At 41.1% G+C, this 25,406-nt stretch overlaps 1 protein-coding gene across 2 annotated transcripts in view; it reads left to right on the plus strand.

Annotated features, from left to right (window-relative positions):
- Positions 1-22,151, plus strand: part of PDSS2 (decaprenyl diphosphate synthase subunit 2) — a 117,158-nt gene extending 95,007 nt beyond the window's left edge. For both annotated transcript variants that reach the window (XM_065835045.2, XM_071806667.1), the window contains 4 exons: positions 4,205-4,378; positions 5,849-5,980; positions 10,299-10,334; positions 19,910-22,151. In XM_065835045.2, coding sequence (XP_065691117.2) covers positions 4,205-4,378; positions 5,849-5,980; positions 10,299-10,334; positions 19,910-20,068 — 501 coding nt within the window. In that variant the 3' untranslated portion in view covers positions 20,069-22,151. The remainder of the gene's footprint in view (positions 1-4,204; positions 4,379-5,848; positions 5,981-10,298; positions 10,335-19,909) is intronic.
- Positions 22,152-25,406: the final 3,255 nt, after the last annotated feature.

The following is a 25,406-nucleotide window of genomic DNA, read 5'->3' on the forward strand; positions in this document are numbered from 1 at the left end:
ATAGTTAAAAGAAGGCCAGTCTTATTTGTTTACTGCTTTTGTTCTTTTAAATACTAAGCTTTTCCAGAGAGATTTAAAAGTAACAGATGTGGAGAGATATTTGAATTTATTATAATTTTGCAAACTTAAAAAAAAATTATGTGTTGTTTTCTTTTACAGTGCCACAATAAAAGTATGAGGTAGTCAGTGGCATGCTTTATTGACCCATTTGCAGACACTCTTGTTTCTCCAAAAGCAGGGAAGGCGGCGTGTATTCATAGACAAATAAAATACGCCCTGTCATGTTCAGCAAGCAGGAATACATCTGGTGAAGGCTTATGTGAACTACATGCAAGATGTTTTGCTACTGGTAGAGAGATTCGTAGTTGTATTGGAATTTATTTATGTAAAATAGAAGTTCTTGAGCTACCTAATTTAAAACTTTAAAATGCTGTTGTAAAATATTTCTGTTTCTGTGGATTGTTTGCCCATTGAAAACCAAACTAAGGTTTGATATAAGTGGTTGAGACATTTTGATCATTTTGTGCCACAGCAGATGGCTACAGAAGAGCTGCCATGGTGTGGCAATCAAATAAAGGCTCTCTTACAAACTACTGCTGAAGTTTTACATTGGAAAGTCTTGCACTTCCTTCCTGGTTTTGCAAATGGTTTTGTGCACATTTAAGGCTTAGTTTTCATTCATATTTTCCTGAAAATGTTGTCAGCTAAACTACGTATAAGCATCTTGTTTGGTGTGACAAATCAAACTGAGTTAAGTGCCACTTTTGTAATATGGATCATTGTTACCATCACTAAGGGCTGCCCTTCCTGGAGGTTGTGGCTGCGTATTTTGTCCTGCAATTTCATTTTCTAAAAGTTTTTTGTTTCCTGTTGCCTGAGATGATTGTTTCAAACCCAATTTAAATTATGGAAGCAGCTTAACAACAACAAAAAATCTCAACTAGCCAAATTCTTTCTAACAGAACAGTACCTGACCTTGCCAGAAGTTGGACTCAATGATCCTTGTGGTCCCTTCTAGCTCAGGACATTCTATGATTAGTAAAATGGGAGCACCCTCAGCTGTTCTTAATTTCCCATAGGAAATCAGGGTCGACAGAGCTGGATTTGGGTATTTTCCCTGTGCTCCTATGCTGCCATTATCCAAACCGTGTCTGGAGTTGGCTGCTTTCTTCCAGGGTTGGCTGTGATCTGAACCCATTTCTTGTGGACAGAACTTGTGAACAAGGTCCGTCTGTAAGCATTAGGTAATCAACTGCCTGAGCACTGTCAACTACAGCTAGAATTAATTGGAGTTTAAAAAGGCTTTTATATGAAAGGCTGCTAGGAGTCTTCTGGGCCAACGAATGTGCTTTGAAATATTTATTCTTTGAAATATCCACTGCTGACAGAACAAAACAAAGCTTACCAAAAAAATGGAAAATTTCTCTAAAATAAAAAGTGCTGTTATTATGTCAGATTTTACAGGCTTTGCAATTTAGAACTAGTTTCATTTTTCTCTTGGTGTTTTAAAATAGTGTTTAGATCTTGTCGGACACACCCTTGTTGTAACAATGCAGAGTTGTTGGTGGGCAGTTTACATGTAACATGCGAGTTAACTTTAGAAAAAATGGCATTTGGATTGTTGGAAAACTTTGCCTTCCTAAGCAGCAGAAGCTTTAGGGATATGTGGTTATAAGAAGTTCTGTGATGAAAATCAGCTATATTTTGCCTTGCAACCTCATACACTAAAGCACACCCACATAGGCATATTGCCTTTTTACAGCTGGCTGCTTTCTGTAACCCAGGGATTCCCAATGCCTATCTGTTTAAGATTTCAACACTGTATCTTCAAATAGGTCTCAATTTTTTTGTCCTTTTTTTTTTTTTTTTCCCAAAATTAGATGTGTGTTTAAATGCTTGAAACTCCTACGTGGTGTTCATGTAGCAGACAGTAACTTGTGCTGTTATTTTCAATCCTGTGATGAAATTCAGACTTGTTTAAGAAGAATATATTTTTGTAACAACTCATAGTATTAGCTTTCTTGTATATGTCAAGTTACAATGACTATTTAAGCTTCTTCAGTTCCTGCAGTTGATATTTGATAATATCCACATTCCTATTACTGTTGAAAGACTCCAGCAAGTAAACATTTTCAACTTATGGGTCTTCTGAAAGATTTTTTAACTTCATAAAATGTTTCAGGATACCCTTCTAGAATATTTTTGTCTTGGTTGGATTTAAAGCAAATAATTATAAAAATCACTGCCAATTTTCAATATCATCCAGCAAATTTTAGTAAATACTGTTTTTTCACTGAGCAGATTGGTTGTTAAGGAAAAGATTGTATTGCATCTTCCAAGAGCTCCTGATTTTAAATTTAAAATAAATTGACCTATATCTGAGTGGGGAAAAAAAGACTTGATATATAGGAAACTACTTGAATTAAATGCTCATTTTGACATTTTGCCAGTCATGGGAATTTGCACATGCTCTGGGCTGAGTTAAGATATTAAAACAAAAATACTACAGTAAAATGAAACATGAGGAAAGTTTAGGCTTGACTTTGTAAGTTATCCTATGCATAATAGCAAACATGTGGTTTCTCTGTTCTTCACTTTCCTTGTATAAGTTAATAGTATGTCTGAAAGCAAAGGCATTTTGATACAGCTCTGTGTTACTTGGCATTGCAGAATTCTACTTTTTCCATTAGTCTCAAATTATCCTCTCCCTTGTAAGGCAGCACTTCTGGGTGATATCCATAAGGGAGGAAAATTAGAGCTGAACGGATGGATTCTATTTCACTTGTTACCGATTTCATGACAGATAATACCTTGCTAGAAAACTATAGGGTCACACAGAATTACTTCTTGCTCATTTCTAAGTAATTTAATTGACATCACTTGGAGGGAAAGGGCTTATTATACAAGAGGTTTTCTATATTACTCTTTTAAAGATTAGCTTTTGGCTTAGTGTATGCAACAGATTTGGCTGAAGAAGTTACAAACTTTTAAACGTTTATATGCTTGAAATTTTTTCCGTACCTTCTCATTACTGATTTTAGTTTTTTTCGAAGCAAAACTCTTCTAAAGAGTACCTAAAGGTATGACAGTAACGTGTATGTAAGAAAGATTACAGTCCTGTCTAGCTTCGAAGAACCATTAGTAAAATAGTGGCTTCTTGACACCTTGAGAGCCAAAGGAGCTGCAGCTGAATTTGGGCTTAGGGGGAAAGGATTTGATTTGTGTTAATTAAAGCACTTTGTGGAAAGTAATCCAAACTAATATTTTGCATACAAAGGATTTTGAGAAGTGTTGAGCATCTCTGACCTTATAGTCAAGGTGATAAAGTTCACTAGAGGCATCACTGAGATCTCTCTTGGTCCCCTGAGAAAGTTAATACCTGACACAGCTAAATCACAGTGCAGTTTGTTTCTTTTTGAATACTTTCAGTCATTCCTCATCCTTAATATGAGACTGAAAGAGGTACAAGTCCTTCATTTTTCCAGTGCAGTTCTATAAAGATTTTTAATACCTTTTGTAATGATTTTTTTCTTGACTACAAAGGGGAAATTGCAGGGACTTCTCAAGTTTGTTTGAAATTGTTGGTTCTGGGTAACTGGTAAGGGGCTGAAGTGCCACTGTATTCTGGGGTTTTTGTGGCATTCGGTTGGTTGGTTTGCTTTGGTTTTTTTGTTGGTTTGCTTTGGTGTGTTGTTTGAGGTTTTTTTTTTGGGGGGGGGATGCATTTGTTTGGTTTGGGGTTTTGTTTTAGTTTGGTTTTTTTTCCGTGTGTGTTCGGGTTGCTTGTTTGTGTTTGGTTTGGTTTTGTTCTTTCTCCCCAGTACCTCAGAAAAAATATAATTGGCCGTTAATGTTCAGTATAATGATACAGTCATTAATAAAAGGATCTGTGTAGAATCTGTTGACAGCTCCAGATATTTTGCATTGCTCTTTTTGAGCAGAAAATGAAAATGTTGTTTGTTGAAGCTGCTAGTATGTTTATTTATAGTATAGTGTATATATATGTGTATATACATATATAAAATTTATTCTAATGCTTTTTTCTACTCATCCCCAAAAAGTGCCCACCCTCATTTGGCACCTTGGCACCAGGAGTTTTGTTATTTACCACATGGTGCGCTATCCTGTGCCACACCATTAACTTCTGCGAGCTGACACAGCTGCAGTTTTGGTGTTTTCATGTTAGCCTCTGCTTCATTTTCAGGAGAACTGTCTTACAGATGATATCGGCATCTCTACGTGGAAGGAGCAGGTTTTCCTGTCGCACAGTGCCTTGCTGGCAAAGAGCTGCCAGGCTGCAATGGAGCTAGCAAAGCACAGCGCTGAGATCCAGGACATGGCATTTCAGTATGGAAAACACATGTCTATGAGTCATAAGGTACGCCTTCTCCTTTCATTCTGGGATCCTTAAATACAGTAAGGTTTGTAAAATGTGTTGCTCTTGAGCTCTGTCGTCTACTGCCGCTGTGCTGTAGACTTTTGCCAGCAGGTCAGTGACGCTGAGAGATTTGACTGCTGGCTGGCGTGAAGATGTTTGCAGAAACTGCTGGTATGAACAATGCTTATGAACTGGCAAAATGTAGCTCAGCAACTGCAGCTTGGTTCATTCAAGGCTCTTTTAATGTCCCTCCAGCGCACCTTTCTGTAGCAGCTTAAAGCTTTACCTCCTCTGCTCCTGTGTTCTTCCCACAGCCGTTGTCCCAGCAGCAGGAGTCACAGGAGGAAGCGTGTGTTGGGTCTCAGCTGCCCCCCTGCAGAGATTCGTGCCGAGATGCTCAGCTGCCTGCAGCAGCACACGGGCTGAGCACGAGCTGCAGTGGCTGAAGGACCTGCACACATTCCCTTCTGAATAGTCTGCTTTGGAGGTAACTGCCAGAAGAGGTGGCAGGAGGATGAGGAGGGAGGTCACCAGACATGGACAGAAACAGCCTATACTTCTGCAGCAGTAGAGTTTCCCAGAGGTAGGCCTCTGACCTCCATGAGAGAGCTTTAAGTCCACAGCAGAGTTAGGCCAAAGGCAAACAGACAGAGTGTGGAGCTCGAATTCTTGGCACTCTTGCTTAGCCCTAAAGATCTGCTCCTACTGTATTGCACTGCTTGCGAGTACAGATGTAGCTTGAGACAGGCAGACAGACAGACCTCCCATCCGCTTCAGCTGACTTGGTTGAGACACTTTCTGGTTCCTCCAGGAGACAGAAGTGGTTTTATAAAGCACAACTTCACTGCCATAGATATGCCACTGTATGCTGTTACTAGGTACAGCTCTACCAGTAAATTGCTTCCAGTGCAGACTATAGCCTTAATGTTTTGTGTATGCTTTCATATTAATACATTCACCATTGACCTATAGTTGTGTATAAAGGATTGCATAATTCTCACAGGAAGCTCCTAGCTATGTAATGTTTCCTTTGTCAGAAAGAGGGTCCTATTGCATCGACTTCCTTGGGTACTCAAAATAATTCAAAATGTATGACCAGTCACAGATTAAAAACTGATATTCTTCCCACCAAAGACTGGATCATTTTTTTTCCATTATATTATTTCTGCTTCCTGCCCCTCAACAGTCTTCTGCCTGGCTGTGCGATATCATTTGCCCAGCTCTGCAAGGTGTCTTTTACCCATTTCTTTGCAGATTCTCTACATGCTTCTCTTACCACAACTTTCTGCCACTGCAATGCTTTCAACCTTTTCCCCTCTCTCCCCTGAACTTGAAAAAGTGCAACCAAAGTACGGGTGTCAAAGCAGAAAGTGGGGAGTAGGTATAGAATCAGGATATGGACCTTGGTTGGATGAGTGGATACATATAGACTGTTCCTGGGAACTGAAGAAAGATGTTCTTCTCTTTCAGCTGCATTCGGACCTTCAGCCATTTGTTAAAGAAAGTTCTAGTGACACCATGGCCTTCAGTTTGAATTCTGCTCCTGCAGTCCTCCATCAGGAATTCCTTGGAAGGGAGGCATGGATTAAACAGATCAGAGAGGTAAATAAAAGTGTTGTTTAGAATTTCCTAGTTCTGCCATTTGTATCTTTTCTTATCTATAGTTTATAATCTGCAAGGAAACTTAGAAATTGACAATGGACAGGGCAACATAGAAGTTCTCTCTGCTCTTGAATACTTAACACCTCTCTCTTCCACGCTTTCAAGGGGAGGAGAACTAGGGACCTGACAGTCGAGCTCTGTTGAACTTCTGTGTGTCAGTGTAACAAGTGGATTCATTTGCACAGAGCATATGTCTGTTCCTCTGCACAACTTGTGCAGTCCCACATCTTCAAGTAACTTCAAGCTACTTTCACTGTCAGCTTAAAGCAGAGAACTTTGCATTACAGTGGTGGAAAGGTAGGCACACATTTCCTTCTGCCAGCTTGGCTCTGGGAGCAGTAATTTTGGATGGGGGGAGAAAATCTGGGAGACTTGGCTTCCTGACCACTACAAAATATTTGTGAGATCTTGCTGGCTGATATCTTTATTCTTTGTTCTCTTAATGCAGCTGTTCTCTTCCGCTAACCCTTGGATGAGGAAGGCAATAAGAATAAGATAGCTGTGTGGTGTAGGCCTCTTTTGTGTACCATGCCAGGCTGCAGCCTGCCTTCACATACTGCAAGCAAGAGGCAAAGTCTCTTCAGCAGTGAAACTTTGGAAAGTATATTCAGAATCTACAGCCTTCCGGTGGTATGGAATTGAGGGATCTGAAAATAAAGTGAACCTTTTGTTATTTTGAAATTAGGGGCTGCTAGTTTATAATGTGTGACAGGGAATTTTGGAATTCTACAGTCTCAACACAAGGCTTATATGCGAGTTGAATGTAAATGGACTTAGATGATTGCAGTTGGATAAGAATGGTATTACCACAGCACAGTGTACAAAAGCTTTGAAGCAATTTCCCATCTGCAGAATCTAGAGGAGGCTGCAGGACTCCAGGAGTGCCGTCTGTCTGCTCACTGATTCTCATACCAAAAATGGGCATTATAGAAACAACAAAGCATCTCTCTCTGAAGGGAGGGGGGGAAATAAAAGTGACATGCACTGTACAAAATTATCTACTAACTACTACTTTAGCTCAATACACAGTGGAACACCTCATCCAGAAGCCTTTCTCAGCTTGTGTTGATTTAGAAAAGAAAATCACCTTACCTCAACTACATCTCTTTGAGATATCATCCATAGTCACAGTCACTATGTGAAATTTCAGTGTAGGCTAAGCACTTAAACCAGAGACTTTCTCTTGTTGGCAGTACCTGTAAGAGTATGCTCACAAGCCACCCTCTTGTGCAATGTCATTTGTCTCCGTGACTCTTCATTTGGAAGGAGCAAAACAAATCAGAAATCCAGGTGCGGAAACTTGCCTTGATGGTGAATGTATGTGTTTTGAGAAGATTAGATTTGCATGAAATTTAGAGACTGCCTTAAAAGGGACTTGGGATATGTATAGGGGGAAGCCTGAAGCCAGCACTGGCTGCATCTGGAGTACTGTGTTCAGTTCTGGGCTCCCCAGATTAAGAAGGACAAGGAATTACTGGAGGGAGTCCAGCAGTGGGCTATGAAGATGGTTAGGGGTCTGGAGCACCTTTCTTATTGGGAAAGACTGAGAGAGCTGGATCTGTTCAGCCTGGAGAAGAGAAGGCTGAGAGGGGATCTTACCGATGTTTATAAATGTCTCAAGGGTGGGTGTCAAGAGGATGGGACCAGACTCCCTCCGGTGGTGCCCAACGGTAGGATGAGGGGCAGTGGGCACAGACTGAAGCGCAGGAGGTTCCATCTGAATATGAGGAGAAACTTCTTTACTTTGAGGGTGAGAGAGATCAAAGTTGGAGTGAAGAAATTATGTGGAATCCCTCAAGAACAGGTCTAGAATCCATCTTGGTTCATAGCATTTGTGATTTTAAAAAGGAATAAGTCAGAAACTAGAACCAAATCATCTAGGCCAAGGTATTCCATATGTCCTTCACTACTTCCTCCTGAGCCTTCTCAGAAGAAGCAGAGCTGGAAGAAAAGCATTTATCGAATGCTTTATCAAGCATTTCTCAATTGTAGGTTTTAAGACATGTGAAAGGGACCATCTCATCTGAGAAAGTAAAGTCAGTCTTGGAAAACATACTGAAAACCTGCTCCAGAGCCATTTTCTTAAACCATTCACTTGTGGTCTGCTTATCTGATGCATTTTGAGTAACTTCATGGGGGATTCAGGGATCCTTCTTCCTGGTAAGATGAGTTGATTTCACACCACCTCATTTATTAACGAAGAATGTCATGGCATTATTGTCCATCACTACTGGCACATGGTGATCTTTGGTGTTCAGGAGGAAGGCTGAGCTGAACTGTCCGTTCACGTCTCTAACATGCTGGTAAGCAGTTGCTTTTCTTTGAGGGCCTAAAGCCCCAACATTGAGAGGCTGAGCTCCCCAGCCAAGCAGTGAGACCTAGAAAGTTATCCAGGTTTGACAAGAGCACATACCTATTGTAAATCAAGCTTAATACCTTAGAGGAAGCTAAGCCAGGTGCAGAAATCTGATGTACAAGGAAAAAAGATCTGTGTGTCTGAGATCAGGGTCAGTAAAAGTCCAAGAGCCAAACTGCTGTGAGGATAAAAAGAAAAAAGCAAAGGTGCAGTTGTAGTGAAGAAGGCTTAGGAGACAGCTTAAATAAGGTTGCTGCTTGGAGAAGCACAACTGCCATTGACTTGAATGCTTGAGAGGAACAGACCATGAGAAAATGTTCTGCTCTTTGCAATGTGCATTAGACACAGGAGGCGGCATGCTGAGCACACCTCTTGTGGTATTGCTAAAACTACAAAGCATCTTCCTCAAACATGTTGGCAAATTCTCCGCTGCAGTGTGAATCTGCATATAGGCAATCACTTATTAAAGAACATATTTCTGCTGTGTTCTGATGTACAATGTAACTACTAGATATATTTTGAAGAAGCTGTAAGATCCAACCAGTATGAATAAAAGTTGGCAAATCAAAGAGATGGGAAAACACAAATAAGGAAGCGGTTATTGGCAGTGATTTTGCTTCTCCCAGATACTATCAGGCCGTTTTCTTAATGGGCATTCCAGAAAAGGTGACTCTTAAGAAGCTTAAAGAGTAATAAAGAGATTTTGTGGATTAGTCTCCTTTTTCCTTCAGAGTAACTAGTTTTGCTACCTACTGTTTTCCTACCTGTTCTGCTTGGTTGGTCTCTCATCAGTTCTTTTCTGTATTTTATTTTTCCTCCCTTACAAAAATTGATGTGTTTTCAAAATCTGTGCCATCTTGGCAACATCTCTTCAAAGCTGTGCTTACCACACAGTGTTCCTCTGCAGCGCAGGCCCCAGCTCCTCTCATTATGCCAGTTGGCCTCCTCCTCTTGGCTGCTCTCTCAGGTCCCCACAGAGGACATGGAGAGGTAGTGGTCCTAATCTACATCTTTTCAGGAGACACATTCCAGAAGAACTGAGGGTTGTGGTGTTCCCTTGTGGGAGCCTAGAAGGAAAGCAATGGGTGGGTTTTTTGTTGTTTTTGTTTGTTTTCTCAATGTGCCTGAAAAGAGCAGAGCTGGAGTTGGACAAGGTGATGATGGTACAGCTGGATCTGACCTCAGGGAAAGGCTTTGGGTTGGTTTAAGCACGAATGCCCTGGGTCCACTGGGTGAGAGAGACATAGTCCTCTTCTCTTCTGCATTGTCCTGTGACAAAACTGAGGAATTTGGACTACGTACCATTCTGCACCTGGGCAAGAAGAAAATTAAAATTTATTCATACTCCTTTCTGAATGTGTTAGGATTTACAGGTTGTATGTTACTGCTTAAGTAGAGGATGATGCTGATACGTAAATACAGCTCTAAACCAAGGCACCTCTAACCTAGGTCTAGTAGTGCTGATGTGGTCCTGACACCCCCTTTTGAGAGCTCTAGACTATTAGCTGTGTGCAAAACACTATAGATATACAGAGAGTTCTCTTTTAAAGAAATAAATCCTGTTATTGCTGATATTAAAGTATTGTTTATTTTACAATCTCATGGGAGAGATTAATGTAAACAGCAAGATTTCTTAAGACCAAAACATTTTGTATGCAACAAATGTTTAACTACAAGTCATAATAAAAAGCCTAAAAATTACGTTGAGTATCTGCAGCTCTCATCTGAAACAGAACCATGTTGTATAAGCTGATAACATATTTGGTTGTATTTTAGGGTTTTCTGTATCAGATTCCTAAAGAAAGTCGGTTATGTTCAAGGTAGTAGCTATTCTGATTGCATTCTTGCAACTCTAGTTCGTAGTATATAATGTCTTACATAAAATCTCTCTTTCTCTTTAAGGCACAAGGAAAAGGAAATAAAATGGACTACAAGAAGGTTGGTAAATTACTTTTAAATCTCATTATTTTTAATGGTTTTTGTAATATTTTCAAGGATATTCAAGTTAGAGAAATTTCCTTATTAGGCTCTAATCCGTGCATGTGTATATGGAGGGAGAGAGAATACCTTGTGCAATTTCTTGATTTTAAAAAGCCAGTAATAGCCAGCTGTACTGTAAGTATCAAATGTAGCTATTTAATAATCATTTTTGCCGTTATTTATCCCATTTACTTCCCCAAACTTGGTGTGAAACCAGGCTTCTGATGGCTTTTGCTGTTGTCGTCGTCGTCTTCTGCAATCATTTGCAGGTCAACTTCCACCAGTGGTCTCTATATATTGATAGAATGTGCTGTTACTTTTCTTTTTTTTTTTAATCTCGCCTTAATGCCATGTCATCTATTAAAAAATATACATGCACATGTTCTGTAATTTGTTTTTCTTCCCCTCCGCATTACAACTTTAAGCTTAATCACCCCTGTATTTGCTGCTGGGACTGCTCTGTAGTAAAGGCAGACTTGAACTAACCAGCTGATCTACTGAAAGCAGCTGGGACACCACGGAGCCCTTGGTGAGCTGCAGGAGGTGGCTGAGAAGGTTCCCTGGTTACGTACTGGAGCACAACGTGCTTGTGGGGGAGACAGAAGGTGACGTTGTGTCTCCAGCTCGCTCACTGAGCACGAGCCTGACTTGTTCTGAGCCTTAAGTAGATCATGAGGGTGTGGTTAGTTATCTCCAGCATCAGTGGGAAATAACGTGTAAATTATTGACACACACGCATGACTGAGAATTGCTTCTTGAACTGGGGCCTGAAGGGTGTTCCAGCTGCTGGTTGCTGCTGGTGTGGAAGGCTCACACACAGCTACAGGTCAGACTTCCATAATTATTCTATATTGAGAAAATTTGTTATTTGGATTATTTAAAAAGCTCTCTGTCCTTCCACCCCCTTTGAACATAAAAAGGATCTCAAACTTGACTTGCTATTTAAAATCATTCTGCTTTTCTTTTCTACAATAGAAGAAAACTGATAGCTTGGTGGCTTTCTAAACCGCCACTGAGAGCACATTTCTTCTTCTTGTATGTCTGAGTATGTGAGACAGTTCTGTGAATGTTTAAGCTGAGCTACTTGCTTTCGTAAGTCCAGTATGGGTTTTCTCCTTTTAATTGTTACAGTTGTGATCTGCTCAATGGAATTTCTGTAGATTAAAAAAAAAAGAAAAAAAGAAGGCAGGGGGAAGAAAAGCATCTAAAATTGCTTTACTGAATTAAATATTTGTCAGTGTATTCTTATTTCATATTCTGGATCCTTCCCACGGAGTTTAAAAACTTAGTGTGTGCTTAGGCAACTTGGACAGAAGGAATGGAAGGGGAAAAAACTCTGCAAGATTTGTATTTTGAGCACTTCAGGCAGAAAGCATGTGATTTTGCTAGCTCTGGGTAACCATCTCCTACATAAGCACAGAAATAATGAATTTAGTAATGACAGTGAAAATTTCCCCATGGTTTTTGTGAGCTCAAACAGTAATCAACTTTCGTTTTTGTAGAAGTCGGTTTCAAAACTATGAAGTCATGTCCCTCCTTTCTGTGTTTCTTCATCTAAAATGAAAGTGGTCATTAGTTACATCCATGCTCAGTGAACCCAGTAACCTGCAGCTCACCCCAGCGCAGTGGCTTGGCCGGTCCATGCACACACGGCCCATTAGGAGGCATGTTGTGCAGTACAAATTAGTATTTCTTTTTTGCCCTTTGCTATGTTGTCTTTATTTCCACATCACTAGAGTCAGTGTTTTGCACATTGCTCAGTCTTTTTTTCTCAGTGTCAAGGTCCCCCCTCAATCTTTCTATTCAGTTCCTAGAATTACTTTAACGTTCCTAATCAAATGTGGGGGCTTGTTTCTCATGGAGTCTCCAACATATCTCCTCTTTAATTTTGTAACAGCGAAGGTCATCAAAACTAGCTGTAGAACTTCTGAAAATTTGTATTATTTTTGTTCTCTTAGTTTTTCTTATGAACTTCAGTGTGCCACTTAGCTGAGATAAACATTTTGTTCCTTTAGTTGAATTCATAGGTATACGTATACAAAAATAGTTAGCTGTTTAGCCTGTTTAACAATATTTTACCTTACTCGCTGGGGCTTTCAATTAAAATAATAAATGAACTTACTTTCATTCATTATTTTAATTGAAAGCCCCAGCGAGTAAGGTAAAAGAGAACTTGAGATGCACCCATTTAACGTGTCCATAAAGGCAAAGGTCATATTTTCTTTCAATTTTGAGACTGCTCAATAATTTTGAATTGTTCTTTTTGATGCATGTTATATTAAAATGGTATCCCTCAGATTTTTTTCACTGACAAGAAAAATATCTATATGGTACTAGTAAATTTAGTGAGGGGTCTGACATAAATATAGACATGAAATACTTTCTGTTGATTTAATTGGGTCTGAGAGTGTCATGTCAGTAAGGTCACTATGTTCTGCAAAATTTTTTAGTATTTTTTTTTTCTCTCAGCTTTTCAGAGTCTTTTTATCAGAAGGACTTCGATATCACAAAAGGCTTATTTTAAGGTCTGTGTTTCTGAATAAATTTTCTCGCATTAGGAATGTTTCAGTCTTCCTACACCATCATACCACATCCAGACAAATTATTGATCCGTCATTGTGGTGTTTGAAAGTCTCTTCCAGGCATGAAAAAATAGTTTTAGCTCTGTTTTAGTGGTGTTTCTCAGATAACATGAGAGAAATACCAATATATGGCAGGGACAAAATTCACGTATGTCATTGAAAGAGACCCCAGTTTTCCTGTCACCCTCATTTGTGTGTGGGATTTTGGCAAAAAGCTCAGACTTTTAAAATCAAAAAGCTTTGATCCATTTTATAGATAATTCGCATGCAAGATAAGCTGTGTCATTCCAAAAACAACAAATAGAGGTTCTCAATTTAATTTTACTATTTTTATAATATTGATTTTAAATTCACCACTAAAGTCAAGGCCTTAGTGGTGCTTGGCATTATACAGACTTGTTAAACGAGTGTAACAAAGACACGACTAGTAGCTGACTTGAGTAAGCTGGGAATAACTCTTGTTGTCTGGCCAAGACTCTAGAAGAATTATAAGGTAAGGCTAAATAAAGAACTAAATCCTGTATTTTGCAACCAGCGAGCCTGCGACTGCAAGGATTTGTTGTTTTTCTAAACACAATATTCAGAAAAAATTAAGTGAAAGAGGATGTAGCAAAGCTTAATTTTTTTTTACTGTAGCCCTGTCTGTTTGTCCTTCTGTTATAGGGGCCTTTCATCCAAACTGGCATGGGAAATATGGGGCTGTTTTCTCCTTTGTCATAATTAACCATATCTTAATCATCAAGGTATACAACCAATACTGACAATCAGCTGCATCTTCACTTTTAATCAGGGGGTATATTAATAAATATTGAGTTAATTGCTTGTGGATGCTAAGACAATTAACAGTCACTGTTTGCACTAATGTGATCTAAGAAAGTCATACTTTTTGGGAAAAAGTCATCACATCATTGTTTAGATTTAAAAGCTAGTGGGCCTTTTTAAGTCCATTGTGAAATACATGGAAAGGTTTGAGGAGGAGGACTTGGTGTCTCTTCTAAAAAATTCAAGGGTCTGTACAATCAGTCAGTGTCTTGGGATGGCTTGTAATTTTTTGGCAAAGTGTATTACAAGAGCTGTGTAACAGCTGGAGCAGCTGGAGTGTCATTCCCTGTAAGCGGGACATCTTTCCTCTGCTGTTGTGCGTGACTCTCTCCAGGTTTGATCTCTTCCTAGATACGGTGGGTTGGAGTTTGAAATAAAAAGAGAATTTTTCTGTTTGTCAGATGAATAAGGAAAATAAATCCTACTCTACTAGTGGAAGTTTCTGCAGGGCATTTATGCCCTTCGAAGATGCATTTCTTTACCTTTTGTATAGAAAAAGTTTCTAAGCAAATATTGGATAAATACTGCCCCAATTTCAACTGAATATCATTCTGCATATAGCCAACAAGGACTTTTTAAAAAATCATGATGTTATGAAGCAAAGCAATTGAATCATTGTCCAGCCCATTTTGAGAAGAGCATAACTCTGTGTCCAACCACAAAAACTGTAAGAGTGAACGCTGAGACATTCATCAAGGTACTTAAAAAAAAACAAAGGAGAAAATTGACAAAATTGATCTACTGTGAAACATGTCAGTACCTTTTCAAGGTAACATTTCAGCAGTCTAAAACATCAGTGCTTATTGAGCGTGGTGCTTCCACAAAAGAGAAAACAAATTTAGAAAAACCAGTGCAGAACACTGCAAACACTTGGAGCATTATTCAGTCAGTGCCACAGATCAATTTAAATGTTGTGGTTTGGACTTTCTTTTTGTTTCTGTGAGTACTGTCCACATCAGAAATGTAGAATGTTTTAGCTCAACCTAAAGATCAGAGAGAGAATGCGTGATGTTGGAAGATTTCAGTATATAACAAATTTAGCTGTTCAGGATCATTCTTCTAAAACAACAAAAAAAAAATCTGAAGTTAGTTGATGATGTCTTGTCACTTAAGTAATTAATCCTAAGTTTGACCATTTAAAAAAAAAAATAAGAATTTCAGTGTTCTCGTTCTCACTTTGCACATGAAGTCTGGTACAGCCAGAATATTCACCACATATTCAGGGAGTCTTCCTCCCCTCCTTTGTTGTTCCCTACAGGTAGCACTATCTGAAAGGGATCTTCTTTCCTTTGGCTAAGGAATGAGGCAGAAATATCTCAGCAGAGAAGATTTGAAGTTAGTTGTCTGTGTGCTTGAACACCTGCTTAGTTCTTTGTCTCATTTAATTCTTCAGTCTCCAAAACCTGGCAGTTCCCAGCCTGCCTCCTTGACCTCTCACTGCCCTCAGACAAGGCGTTCTGTCCAAGAACCCCCCAGAACAGCTGGTCTGAAAGGCAAACACCTCACTTCTGTGGTATGGATGAGAAATTTTCTCTTTGCCTTTTTGAAACAAAGAGACTGCGAAACATAGTACTTTGAACTCTGCTTTATTCACAGAATCATATAATAATCTAAGTCTGAAGAGACCTCTGGGGAATATCTGGTCCAACCTGTCGCTCAAAGCAGAGCCAGTATGGGTTTGCTCTGTTGAGTTTTGAGTATCTGCGAGGACAGAGATTTCACAGCCAACCTGGGCAACCTGTTCCAGTGCTTGACATCCCTCCTGGTGGAAAATAATTTCCTTGGGCCTAATCAGCATTTCCCGTGCTGCAACCTGTACCCGTGGCCTCTCATCCCCTCCACATGCGTGTCTGAAAGAGTCCAGTTCTGACTCCCGGCCCATCAAGTGCAGCATTAACAGCCTTCTCTTCTTAAGGCTTTTTATTATTCGCTTATGCATTACTGCTGGAAATTATTTCTTAGTTTTAACAACTTACTAGCTCATAAGCAGAGAGACAGGACACACAAGAATACTGTTTGGGGTTTATGGTAGGCTTAGAAGGGTAGGTCTGTGAATAGAGAAGTGAAATTTTCATCCATAAGCATCCTTTTGTTCCCACATGTAGGGCCAGAATAATGAATGGACTATATATGGACACAGGGCCATTGCTCCAAAACTACTTCTGTTTTGTCCAGTAGCTTCTAACATGAGAGATGGAAGCAGCCCTGAGACCAAAGTCTGGAACCAGATCCCCCTTTTCATGGAATGTGGCTTCCGTTCTGGGCTTGGGTTCTGTTTTCGGCCCAGCAAACCTCAGAGGGTGGAATGGAAAATGCCCCATTCTCCAACTATTTGGTTGTCTTCTGAAGGGTAGGAAGTGGAAACTTGAAACCAAGGTGCCAATAGAAAACTCTCCAGTGGGCAATGTCTTTTCCAAGGGGAGATCTTCAAGGAATAATCAATGTCTTGTTACTGTTTATTTGCAGAATATGCAACATACCTAGAATGTGTGGGTGCAGAGGGAGGTAGTGGAGAGCAGCCTGGAAGCCATAATGTCTCAGAAAGCGTCCCTTTCTCCTCCTCTTGGTTTGCTGGTATAAGGTGACTGAAGAGAAGGAGATGATGAGAAGGGAAGGAGGAAGCTGGAGAAATAGAGCCCAGTTTCTGTTTCAGCATATGTCCCCCTGTGTGTATTCAGAACGAGGAACCCTCAGCACTTCCATCCTTCCCATATCTATTTTCTTTCACTCTTTGTGTTACTCTTGATGAGAGCCATCCCTCCTTCCAACCAAAGACTGGGGAATGAGAAGAATGAAAACAAATTAATTGCAGGTCAAATGGATGAGGCTGGGCTTAGCGCAGATGCAGTAGGCTCTTGATGGGCTCTGTTCTCAGGGCTCAACCAGGCATCTCTTTCCCAGACCGTGAGGATAATGATGTTGCTGTTGCTTTTTCTTAGATTCATAGAACAACCTTCAGACATAAAACTCTGGGGCTCTGAGCTTCATGTGTATCAGGCAAAACTGTCAAGCCTGGTCAATATCTGAACATATTGAGGGAAACAGAAGGTGCTGAAAGAAAACAGTGCTGCTGTGTTGGAGGGGGCATCGCTTCTCATCAGAGTCTTGCTTTGGGTGCACTATTGCAAGACTATTAGTTAAGCTGAATCTAAATAACAAAAATCCAGTCATTGATTTTTTTTCAGATTCTTGGCACCCTTAGGACAAAGTAGGACTTTAGAGCCACTGGTCTGAACAAAAGCTTAAAAGTGAAAATTCCAGCATATCCAGCAGTTGAACTGGAGAAAGGTGTGTTGAAGCAATCTGCATTTTTGACTTGTATTCAGTTTTTATTACTGAATGCCACTCTGGATAAGGTTGTGCTGTAATGATGGATGAAATTGTTCCTACAAGTGGAAATGTGCTTGATGCACAAAATAATGCCATATAAGTAGAGACTAAAAGAGCAGAATCCTTTATTTAGAAGAAATCAATGAGGGAGCTTAATTAAAGTTTATAAAGTAACAAAAAAGCAGTTAATTTTGCTTTTCTGTTTATTTTCCTCAAAAATTAACTGCTACTATCCAAATTAAGCTTGAAAATAGTACATCTAAACTGGAGACATTTTTTCTATGGACTTAGTTTGTGAAGTTCATCACATAAAACCATCGAAGCTCAAAAACTGAGAGTGTGAAAGTGTAATTGTGTAATACAACTGACAGTACAGCTAAAGGCTTAAATTAGGGTTTTTTTGCATGCAACACGGCTACTGAAGCCTGGTTTCCTATGGATTTACACCCTGTATTTCTTTAATAACTATTCTCACTATAAGAAGCTCAGTTTGTGCTCTTCTTTTTGTTGTTGTTGTTCCTTTTTTTTGCTTTTACAACCCTAACCAAGATAGAGGTTGTGCAGTCTGGTCAGTACAGACTGGTTTTGCCTCAGTGTGTGCTTATTTGAGTTGACCAGCTGATTCTGCAAATGGACTATAAAACAGGTATGTTTTTAAGGACTATAAGCTGTTCATTACATAGGATGATGTCTAACTGAAAAGCTGAGCAAGCTTGCCATATGAGCAGGTATTTTTCATTTTGAGGTTCCTTGAACTTTGCTTGGAAACATTCAATAGCGGATTAGTCTGATTTTTGTATAGTGATTCCTCTGTGTATAGTTTGACATGAGCTTTGCAATTGTTTTGGCTTCGAGGCACTACGTGTGTCTAAGGGATTACGCGTGACAAGCGTGTAAATGGATTGTGTCCTTGTGTTAGAATTCTCCCCCTTCCCAGATTTTGGTGGTACCAGTAAGTCATAGTACATATATCCGATCATATATGCTTAAGCTAAGCTCCTCTGATCTTCGACCAGTTTGAAGACTTTTTAGGAGCCTGTTTCCTTTCCTGTTGACATCTCAGTGTATAGTTACATGAGTGTTACAAGCTATGCTAAACCTTTGAACGAGCTTTAGCAAGTCAGCAGACTTTGCTTCAAGATGTGTGGGTTCTACCATCTCACAAAGTTGCGCCTCAAGGGAGTGGGGGAAGACACCTTTTCACGCTGTTGGTGTTCCTCATCTCACCTATCCCCACCTTTGCTGTGGAGCTGCGGTTATATGGCTGGTTCCCATTCGTTAGAGGACGTGTTGAATTAGCTATGCAATGTATTTATGCCTTGGGGCAAGTTCCTTTCCAGCTCACAGCGCAGGAAGATTCTAACTGAAGTGGAGAATAAAATTTTTATGAACTGGGACTTGAACACTCAAGTGCTGTAACATGCTTTCAGCTAACTTCATCTTTAAATACAGATAATGAATCCACTTCAGTTTGTATTCAGATAAGAAATGTCATTCATTCTGTATGAGTGCGAGTATCTATATAAAATGGGTGACTGTTACAGTTTGGTCATAGCTTAGATATTTTTTTTTTACGTGATTTAAACTAGATAGATAAGGTGATGGCGATGTACTTGTAAACGATTTGGGGCATTGGGCTGTGTATTGGAGGAAAACATAATTTGTAAAACCCTGTATAATTAGTTACTTAGATACCTGTGTTCAAAAAAGCCCTTTTTTTTAAAAGCCAACACAATGATGTAATCCAGCTATGAAAACCAGGTGGGGCACATTAAAGATCATGAAATGCTGTAATGCTTTCAGGATAATAAAATCCTGAAGATCCACTGGCCTTGGTTCCCAGGCTCGGGCATGAGGCAGCAGGCTGGAGTTGGTCTGGGGACACCTGTATTTTGGGGTGGGAAACAGAAGTGTTTCATGATGGTCTCATGATGCTGTTGAGGAAAAATTAATAATTAAAAAGCCCTTAATAAGTGTTATTATTATTTAGAGCTTCAGCTAAGTTGATGTACTGGGAAAAAAAAAAAAAACATGTTTTGTTTGTAAATTTTGTTTGTGCTGTTTCATAGGAAATTTAACTTGTCATTTACCCAAGTTTTTTAGGTGCCACATCTTTCCAGCAGCTTGCCATGAAATGTCTGTTATTCCATGAAAATATTTTCTTTCTCACATGGTCTATCACCAAACCGTTGTCAAGTTCCCTAGCCTTACTGAGAAGGCAGAGTTTACACGGATATAGCTCAGTACAATAAAGTTTGACACATCCCATTTTACTGACAAAATTTGCTTTTGTCCACTGTAACAAATGTAATAATATGGTGTATAAATAGAAACCTGCATTACAAAAGACAAGAGTTCAACATGCCCATTTCAAAAAACAGAGGATGGAATGGATATGCATAAAATCCATTTTTTGACTGCAGAAAACAAAGAGTGTGGGTGGCTGGTCTACCAGTTCTGCACAAAAGCTCTCAGGCAGTGGCTTAGGTATGAAATGCCCATATATGTATTTTTTTTTTTTTCTTTTTTTTAAATTAAGTGTGCCCTTTGGAGAGCCAGCATCTTTCAGGTGATGAAGTAATGTAGTTTGTGATGTAGTTTAAATTACCTGCAATTCTGTTGTAGTGAGGAGGCAAAATGGAGCAGCTGAGAGCATTTCAGAGCTTTGTATGACAGCTTTGGTTCTTGCCTCTACCTCAGGAAGGGGCGGCGGGGGCTCTGTGTTCTTAGTGATAATTGTGTATAGTGATAATTCAGCGTTGCTGAAACCCACCCTCTTGTGCCTGTGTTTTCTGACAGCTGCAGGAGGCGATCAAGGCCGGCAAAGGTGTGACTTCTGCAATCGACCTCTGCCGGTGCCACGGCAGCCGAGCGCTGGCAGCCCTGGAGCGCTTCCCTCCCTCTGAGGCCAGGGCCGCCTTGGCCAACATCGTCTATGCTGTCACCAGGTTTCCCTGACCTCCACCCCAGGGGAGGCTGCTCTTCCCCCCGTGGCGGGTGGGAGCAGCCCGGCAGGGACACCGACAACACCCCATACCCCTGGTCACCTCATCTCCTCATCCCATCCCAATGGAGCAACGCGCACTGGCTGCCACCACTAGCAAAATTCGGGAGGGAGAAGGAAAAAAAAAAGGTCACAGCCGGCTTTGGCTTGTTATGCCAGAAGCACACTTGAGGCTGCACCAGTAGAAATAATTAATGAGTCCCGTTTCCGTGACCTCAGCAAATGGACAGGAAATAAGTGGGTATTGATTGGGCACTGGCGGGGACGGCGCCAGGGCGGAGGTGGTGGTTTTCCTGCCCAAGGGATGGAGGCGTGCGAAGATCCAGGTGTAAAAGAAACCTGCTCCAAGCTGCCCGGAGAGAGCGAGCTGCTGAAGCTGGGAGTTAACGTACCCGCTTACCAAAGGGAAGGGCAGTTCAGGGGATTAACGGGGGAAAATCCTCTCTCTGTCTGCGTGCAGTCATGTCTCTTCGCACTGGTTTTATGTATTCAAATGTAAAATTACCCTGTGCCTAATGCTTTCCGTATTTGAGAAACTTGCTGAGAAAATGTGTCAAGCATGGTAAGTAGGAGTTTTAAAATATTTAATCAAATATTAATTTGGCTCTGTTAAGGGAAGTGATTGCCTGTGTTTTATACTGTGTGTATAAAAGTATCTTTCTCTCTGTTAAAAGAATGAGGTTTTTCCAACTTTCCTGAGGAGGGAATATCTCACCCTCAGATCAAGAGGTTTGTTTCAACACAGTCTTACACAAAAGAATTTCCTAGGTTTGTGACACTTGCATTCATTTAAGCCAAATAAATGTTAACTTGTAAGGTTAGGCATGGGCCTTTGGCAGAAGGGAAGAAGGAATGCTCTTCTGTGAGTACAGTCTTTCACCACGCTGAATAAAACGCAGAAAATACTGGAGAAGTTTTGAACCTCGGTGTGTTGAATGTTAAAGTCCAATTACAGACGGCATATAAGGTGTATCAGAAGCCTGCAATTCGAGACCGTCTCTGTTTTGTTCATAGGAGATGATTTTTGTGGTTTGCATGCATGCAATCTGAGAACGCCGTTGACAAGAAGGCTGAGTTTACATAAATGATCTAGATTGAGACTCAGCTACCTTTCTTCCTTCTGTGGTGTAATTACAGCCCAATCTGGAGACAGCTAGCACAGCAAACAGATTTCATTACATCGCTCACTCAAACACTAAGTGAAGTTATCTCTGTTAAATTCTCTCCTCCCTCCTTCTCCCCCTGCACTCCTTCCCCCTGTCACACAGCTTGTTTGTCATAGACCAGCATGTTGCATTCCACCGAATGCAAAATATAAATAAAAACTCTATACTCTAAAAATATACTGAAAATACATCCTCCATAATGTACATAATATTCTGTGTAATATATGCCTATATTATACCATGTATAATAAGCACCCTTGAGACACAGTCTTTGTATGGGAGCAGCATCTGGAACCCAGGACTTGCTTTGTTCTGAAGAATGGCTTCCACACCAGACCCCTTCTTGCTTGCACTTCCTTTCTCGTGCCTGCCCTGGCACTTTCTCTCTACCCAAGCCTCGGGCACTTCTGCCTGAGTTAGCGCTGTCCCTGCAGCGGGAGGGCTGGAGGCAGAAGAGGAGCACGAAGAAGCATGGGCCAGGCAGCAGCAGTCACAGGTATCTGCTGTAGCTAACCACCCTTCATTTTCACCTGTGAAGTTCCCTGAAGTACTGCTAACGTAAAACATGTGCTTGAAAGAATTACCTAAATTCAACCATATTCATATTTCAGCTTTTTTTGGCTCTGTTTGGGAGCCATATGTTGAGTTTTCTTTGTCTTGTGTGTACAGTAAATGGTTCATAATGATTTAGGGCTGTAAGAAACTTAGGTCTGCTGGAGACATTCTGAGCCATCTCACCTCAGTCACCTCGGTTGTGTGAAAGAAATATCAAATGTACTGCAAAACTGTGTAAGCCTGGTTTACTTTTTCATGAAAGTACAATTTTTTTATTTGTACTTTTTACTAATAAAGGCAAATCAGCAAAATTGAATGACCTTCTTTTGTATTTTTATCACCAGAGAGTTGATTGCTCTTCAACTATACTTTAACCCTGATTTTTTAAAAAAATCCCTTACCAGTACTATCAAGTAATGTTATATTTAAGATATTTACCTGAAATTATTGAGAAATTGTTGTTGTCTTGTTTCCTCCAAGTAAACTACAAGCATTATACCCCCTCTCAAGCTTTTGGTGAATTAATCACTGCTGCGTTATTAATATACTCCCCATACCTTGTACAATTTCTGAGCACTGGTAAAATCTTAAGGCTGTTCTGGTTTTATTTTCATCTCCTTGATTCCTTTTCCCCACCCACCTCTGTAAGGAGGTTGAGAACAGGGAGTCCTGGGTCTGGGGGGTGTGACTGAGGAAGGAATTCACACCATTCACTTCAGTCATCTAGCTACGCAACCAGCTGCTGCTCTGAACCTATCCCAGGTATTGTATTGCTGGACCATTGCACGGGTGCACAAAATACAGGATAAGGTGCCAATTGCTTTCTAAACCAAACTAAGTTCATCTCCTACAAAGACAACAGCTGCAGTGCTAGAATGGCTCTTTCATAGGTCTGTGATGGAAAGTAATTTAGCTGCCAGCTGAGTATTTCCAGCTCCACAACTCTGATAACACTATATAGGAAGGTTGTTTGGAAAGTGATGTACACAGAAGAATAGAAATGTTGGCTGGAAAGCACTGCTGAAAGTCACTTGGTCAGATCTCCCAAAACCTGAAGTCTGGTCTTGGAAACCACCAGGTTGCAGGTCCCCATGCAATTTGTCCCAGTGCTGCTCTACCTTCCTTGTTAAGTTTTCCTGATGTCCAGCATAGCTGGTGGCCAGTGCCCGTTATTTATCACCTGCCACTGCCAAGAATTGTTTGGCTCCTCTGTCTCACTAATTCCCTATCCTGCAGCTGTGTGCTGCAGTTCAGTTGCCTGTTGGCTGGCTCTTGCTGGCCGGAGCAGCCCGAGTTCTCTCAGCCTCTCCTGGGGCCCTGACTAGCAGGGTCACCCTCCAGTGAGCTGCATGATCTTCATGTCATCCCTTTTGGGTTGTGAGCCCAAAAGAAGCCAGATCAGGGGCAGACTGACTGGGTACAGTAAGGAAGAGAACAAAAATTTACCCTGATGTACTGAGTCTTGCTGTGATGGAGCTAATTTTCTTCATAGCATCCCATATGGTGCTGTGGTTTGGATTTGTGACCAAAACAGCATTGCTAACACACTAGTGTTTTAGCTGTTACTCAGAACTGCTTGCACAGGGCCAAGGCTTTCTCTGCTCCTTGCACTGATGCCCAGCAAGTGGGTCAGAGGTGGGCAAGGACTGGGAGGAGTCATAACTAGGACAGCTGACCCAGACTAACCACAGAGATGTCCTGCACTGTATAACATCACGTTCAGCAATAAAAATGGGTACAGGGGTGTTCCAGGGTGTCTGTTGCTCAGGGATTGTCTGGGCATGAGTTGGCTGGTGGTGATTGCTTTTGCATCACTGATTTTTCTTTGTTTTGTCTTCACTTTTTCCCTTTACCTATTAAACTGTCTTTTGCTCAAGGCACTGATTTTCTTACTGTTGCCCTTCTGATTCTCTCTTCCATCCTGCTGTGGGGGACAGTGTGTGAGTAGCTGTGAGATGCTTAGCTGCCATTGAGTCTGCCAGAGTCCTTTTTGGCACCCAGTGTGGGACAGGTAGGGTTCAAGATAATGAGACATTTGACCAGAGTGTGCTAGAGGGAACTTACTGTGCTTGCTTAGCTGTTGCTGGTCACAGGTTAACTTATTTGTTCCCTTACCCTCACACTGTTACATTCTCTCTTGCTGTACATCAAATCTGAGAATTTGCTGAAGGCTGGGTTTGGCTTTTTCAGTTTGCTGTGCTGTGTAGCACTTGCTTGTGTTTTACCCGGGAGAACTATGATGAAAGCACTGGCTCTGAGCCTAATCCCGTATTTGGGCCCTGCATTGCTGCCATCCCAGTACTTCGGGAACCATCTTGTGGAGACAATTAACAATTACACCTTTTCGCTCTTCTCCTCTGAGAGCCAATTTGTGGAGGAAACAAAGAATGGAACCTTCCCCTTCATCTCCTCCAGACAGTTGCTTTCCACCTTGTTACAATGACTCTGGTGTTTTGAACATCCCTGGGTAATCAGAATGCTCACATCAGTGTGTCTCAAGAATCTGTTTCCAGCTTTTCCTAGGGTTAACTGACTATTGAGGAATACTGCACAGGGACATGCCCTGAGGCAGTGTGGCCATGGTTGACAAGGTACACAGGAGAATATGGGCTGGTATCTAGAACAGTTTTTGCCTCTGGTGGTGTGGGCTTTGACCACCAAACAAGGGCAGGATCCTGATAAAAGTGACAGAACATTTGAGAAAAGGATGCCCTGGCTATGTTAAAGGGACACAGCTTCTCACACCTTGCTGGGCCTGGCCTACGTCTGCTGAGCACTGTTCAGCCCCCTTGTGGGGAGAGAGGATCTGAAGACATGTAAATGAGCACTGTGGCTAAACCAGAGACCTAAGTCTCAACTATATCAGTTGGTCCTATAGTCAAGAAGAAACAACAGAATCAGAAGTCAATTTGTTTACTCGGGGAGGAAGAATCTTCTCCTCAGAGGGAGTGAGATGAGGAGTCAGAGGCAGCCGGTTTTGCAGCAGAGCAGTGTCAAGAACAGGAGGGGGAAGAGAAATCATAAACGAGGCAGAAACCTCCAGCTCCCTATCCCTAAGTGAGATATACACAAAGATGATAGCCATCAACCTGGTGAGCTAATTATCAGTTGGTTGCTCCAATGCTGGGATACTGGGACCAACAGTCGGGAATTATAGGGTAAGGAAGCCCAGCAGCTGGGATCCCTCACTAAGGGACCAGGGCATCAACAAAGGGATTGGAAAAGGGGTAGCTGCTGGAGGCAACTCCTGTCAAGCACAAAGAAAAGGTATCTCCTCAGGGAAGATCTTGTAAACTATCGAGGCAAGTGAACAACCACAGAGAGCATTATCCGGTATCTGAGGGAATTAGCAGTGATAGAGATGATCTACAACAACGAGACATCAAAAGACCTGGATGAACTCCAGTGCATGGAGTCCATGCGGCAGAAGTTTGTATGGAGCACACCAATGACATATGCCTGGCAGTATGGAGTTGGCCAGACACTGAAGCACCAACAGTGGGTAGATTGGCCAGCCAACTCAAGCAAGTTAAAGAGAATCTCTCTTTCACCCCAACCCTACAGGTCTGCA

Source organism: Patagioenas fasciata, chromosome 3, assembly GCF_037038585.1.
Source record: "Patagioenas fasciata isolate bPatFas1 chromosome 3, bPatFas1.hap1, whole genome shotgun sequence".
Taxonomy (NCBI): domain Eukaryota; kingdom Metazoa; phylum Chordata; class Aves; order Columbiformes; family Columbidae; genus Patagioenas; species Patagioenas fasciata.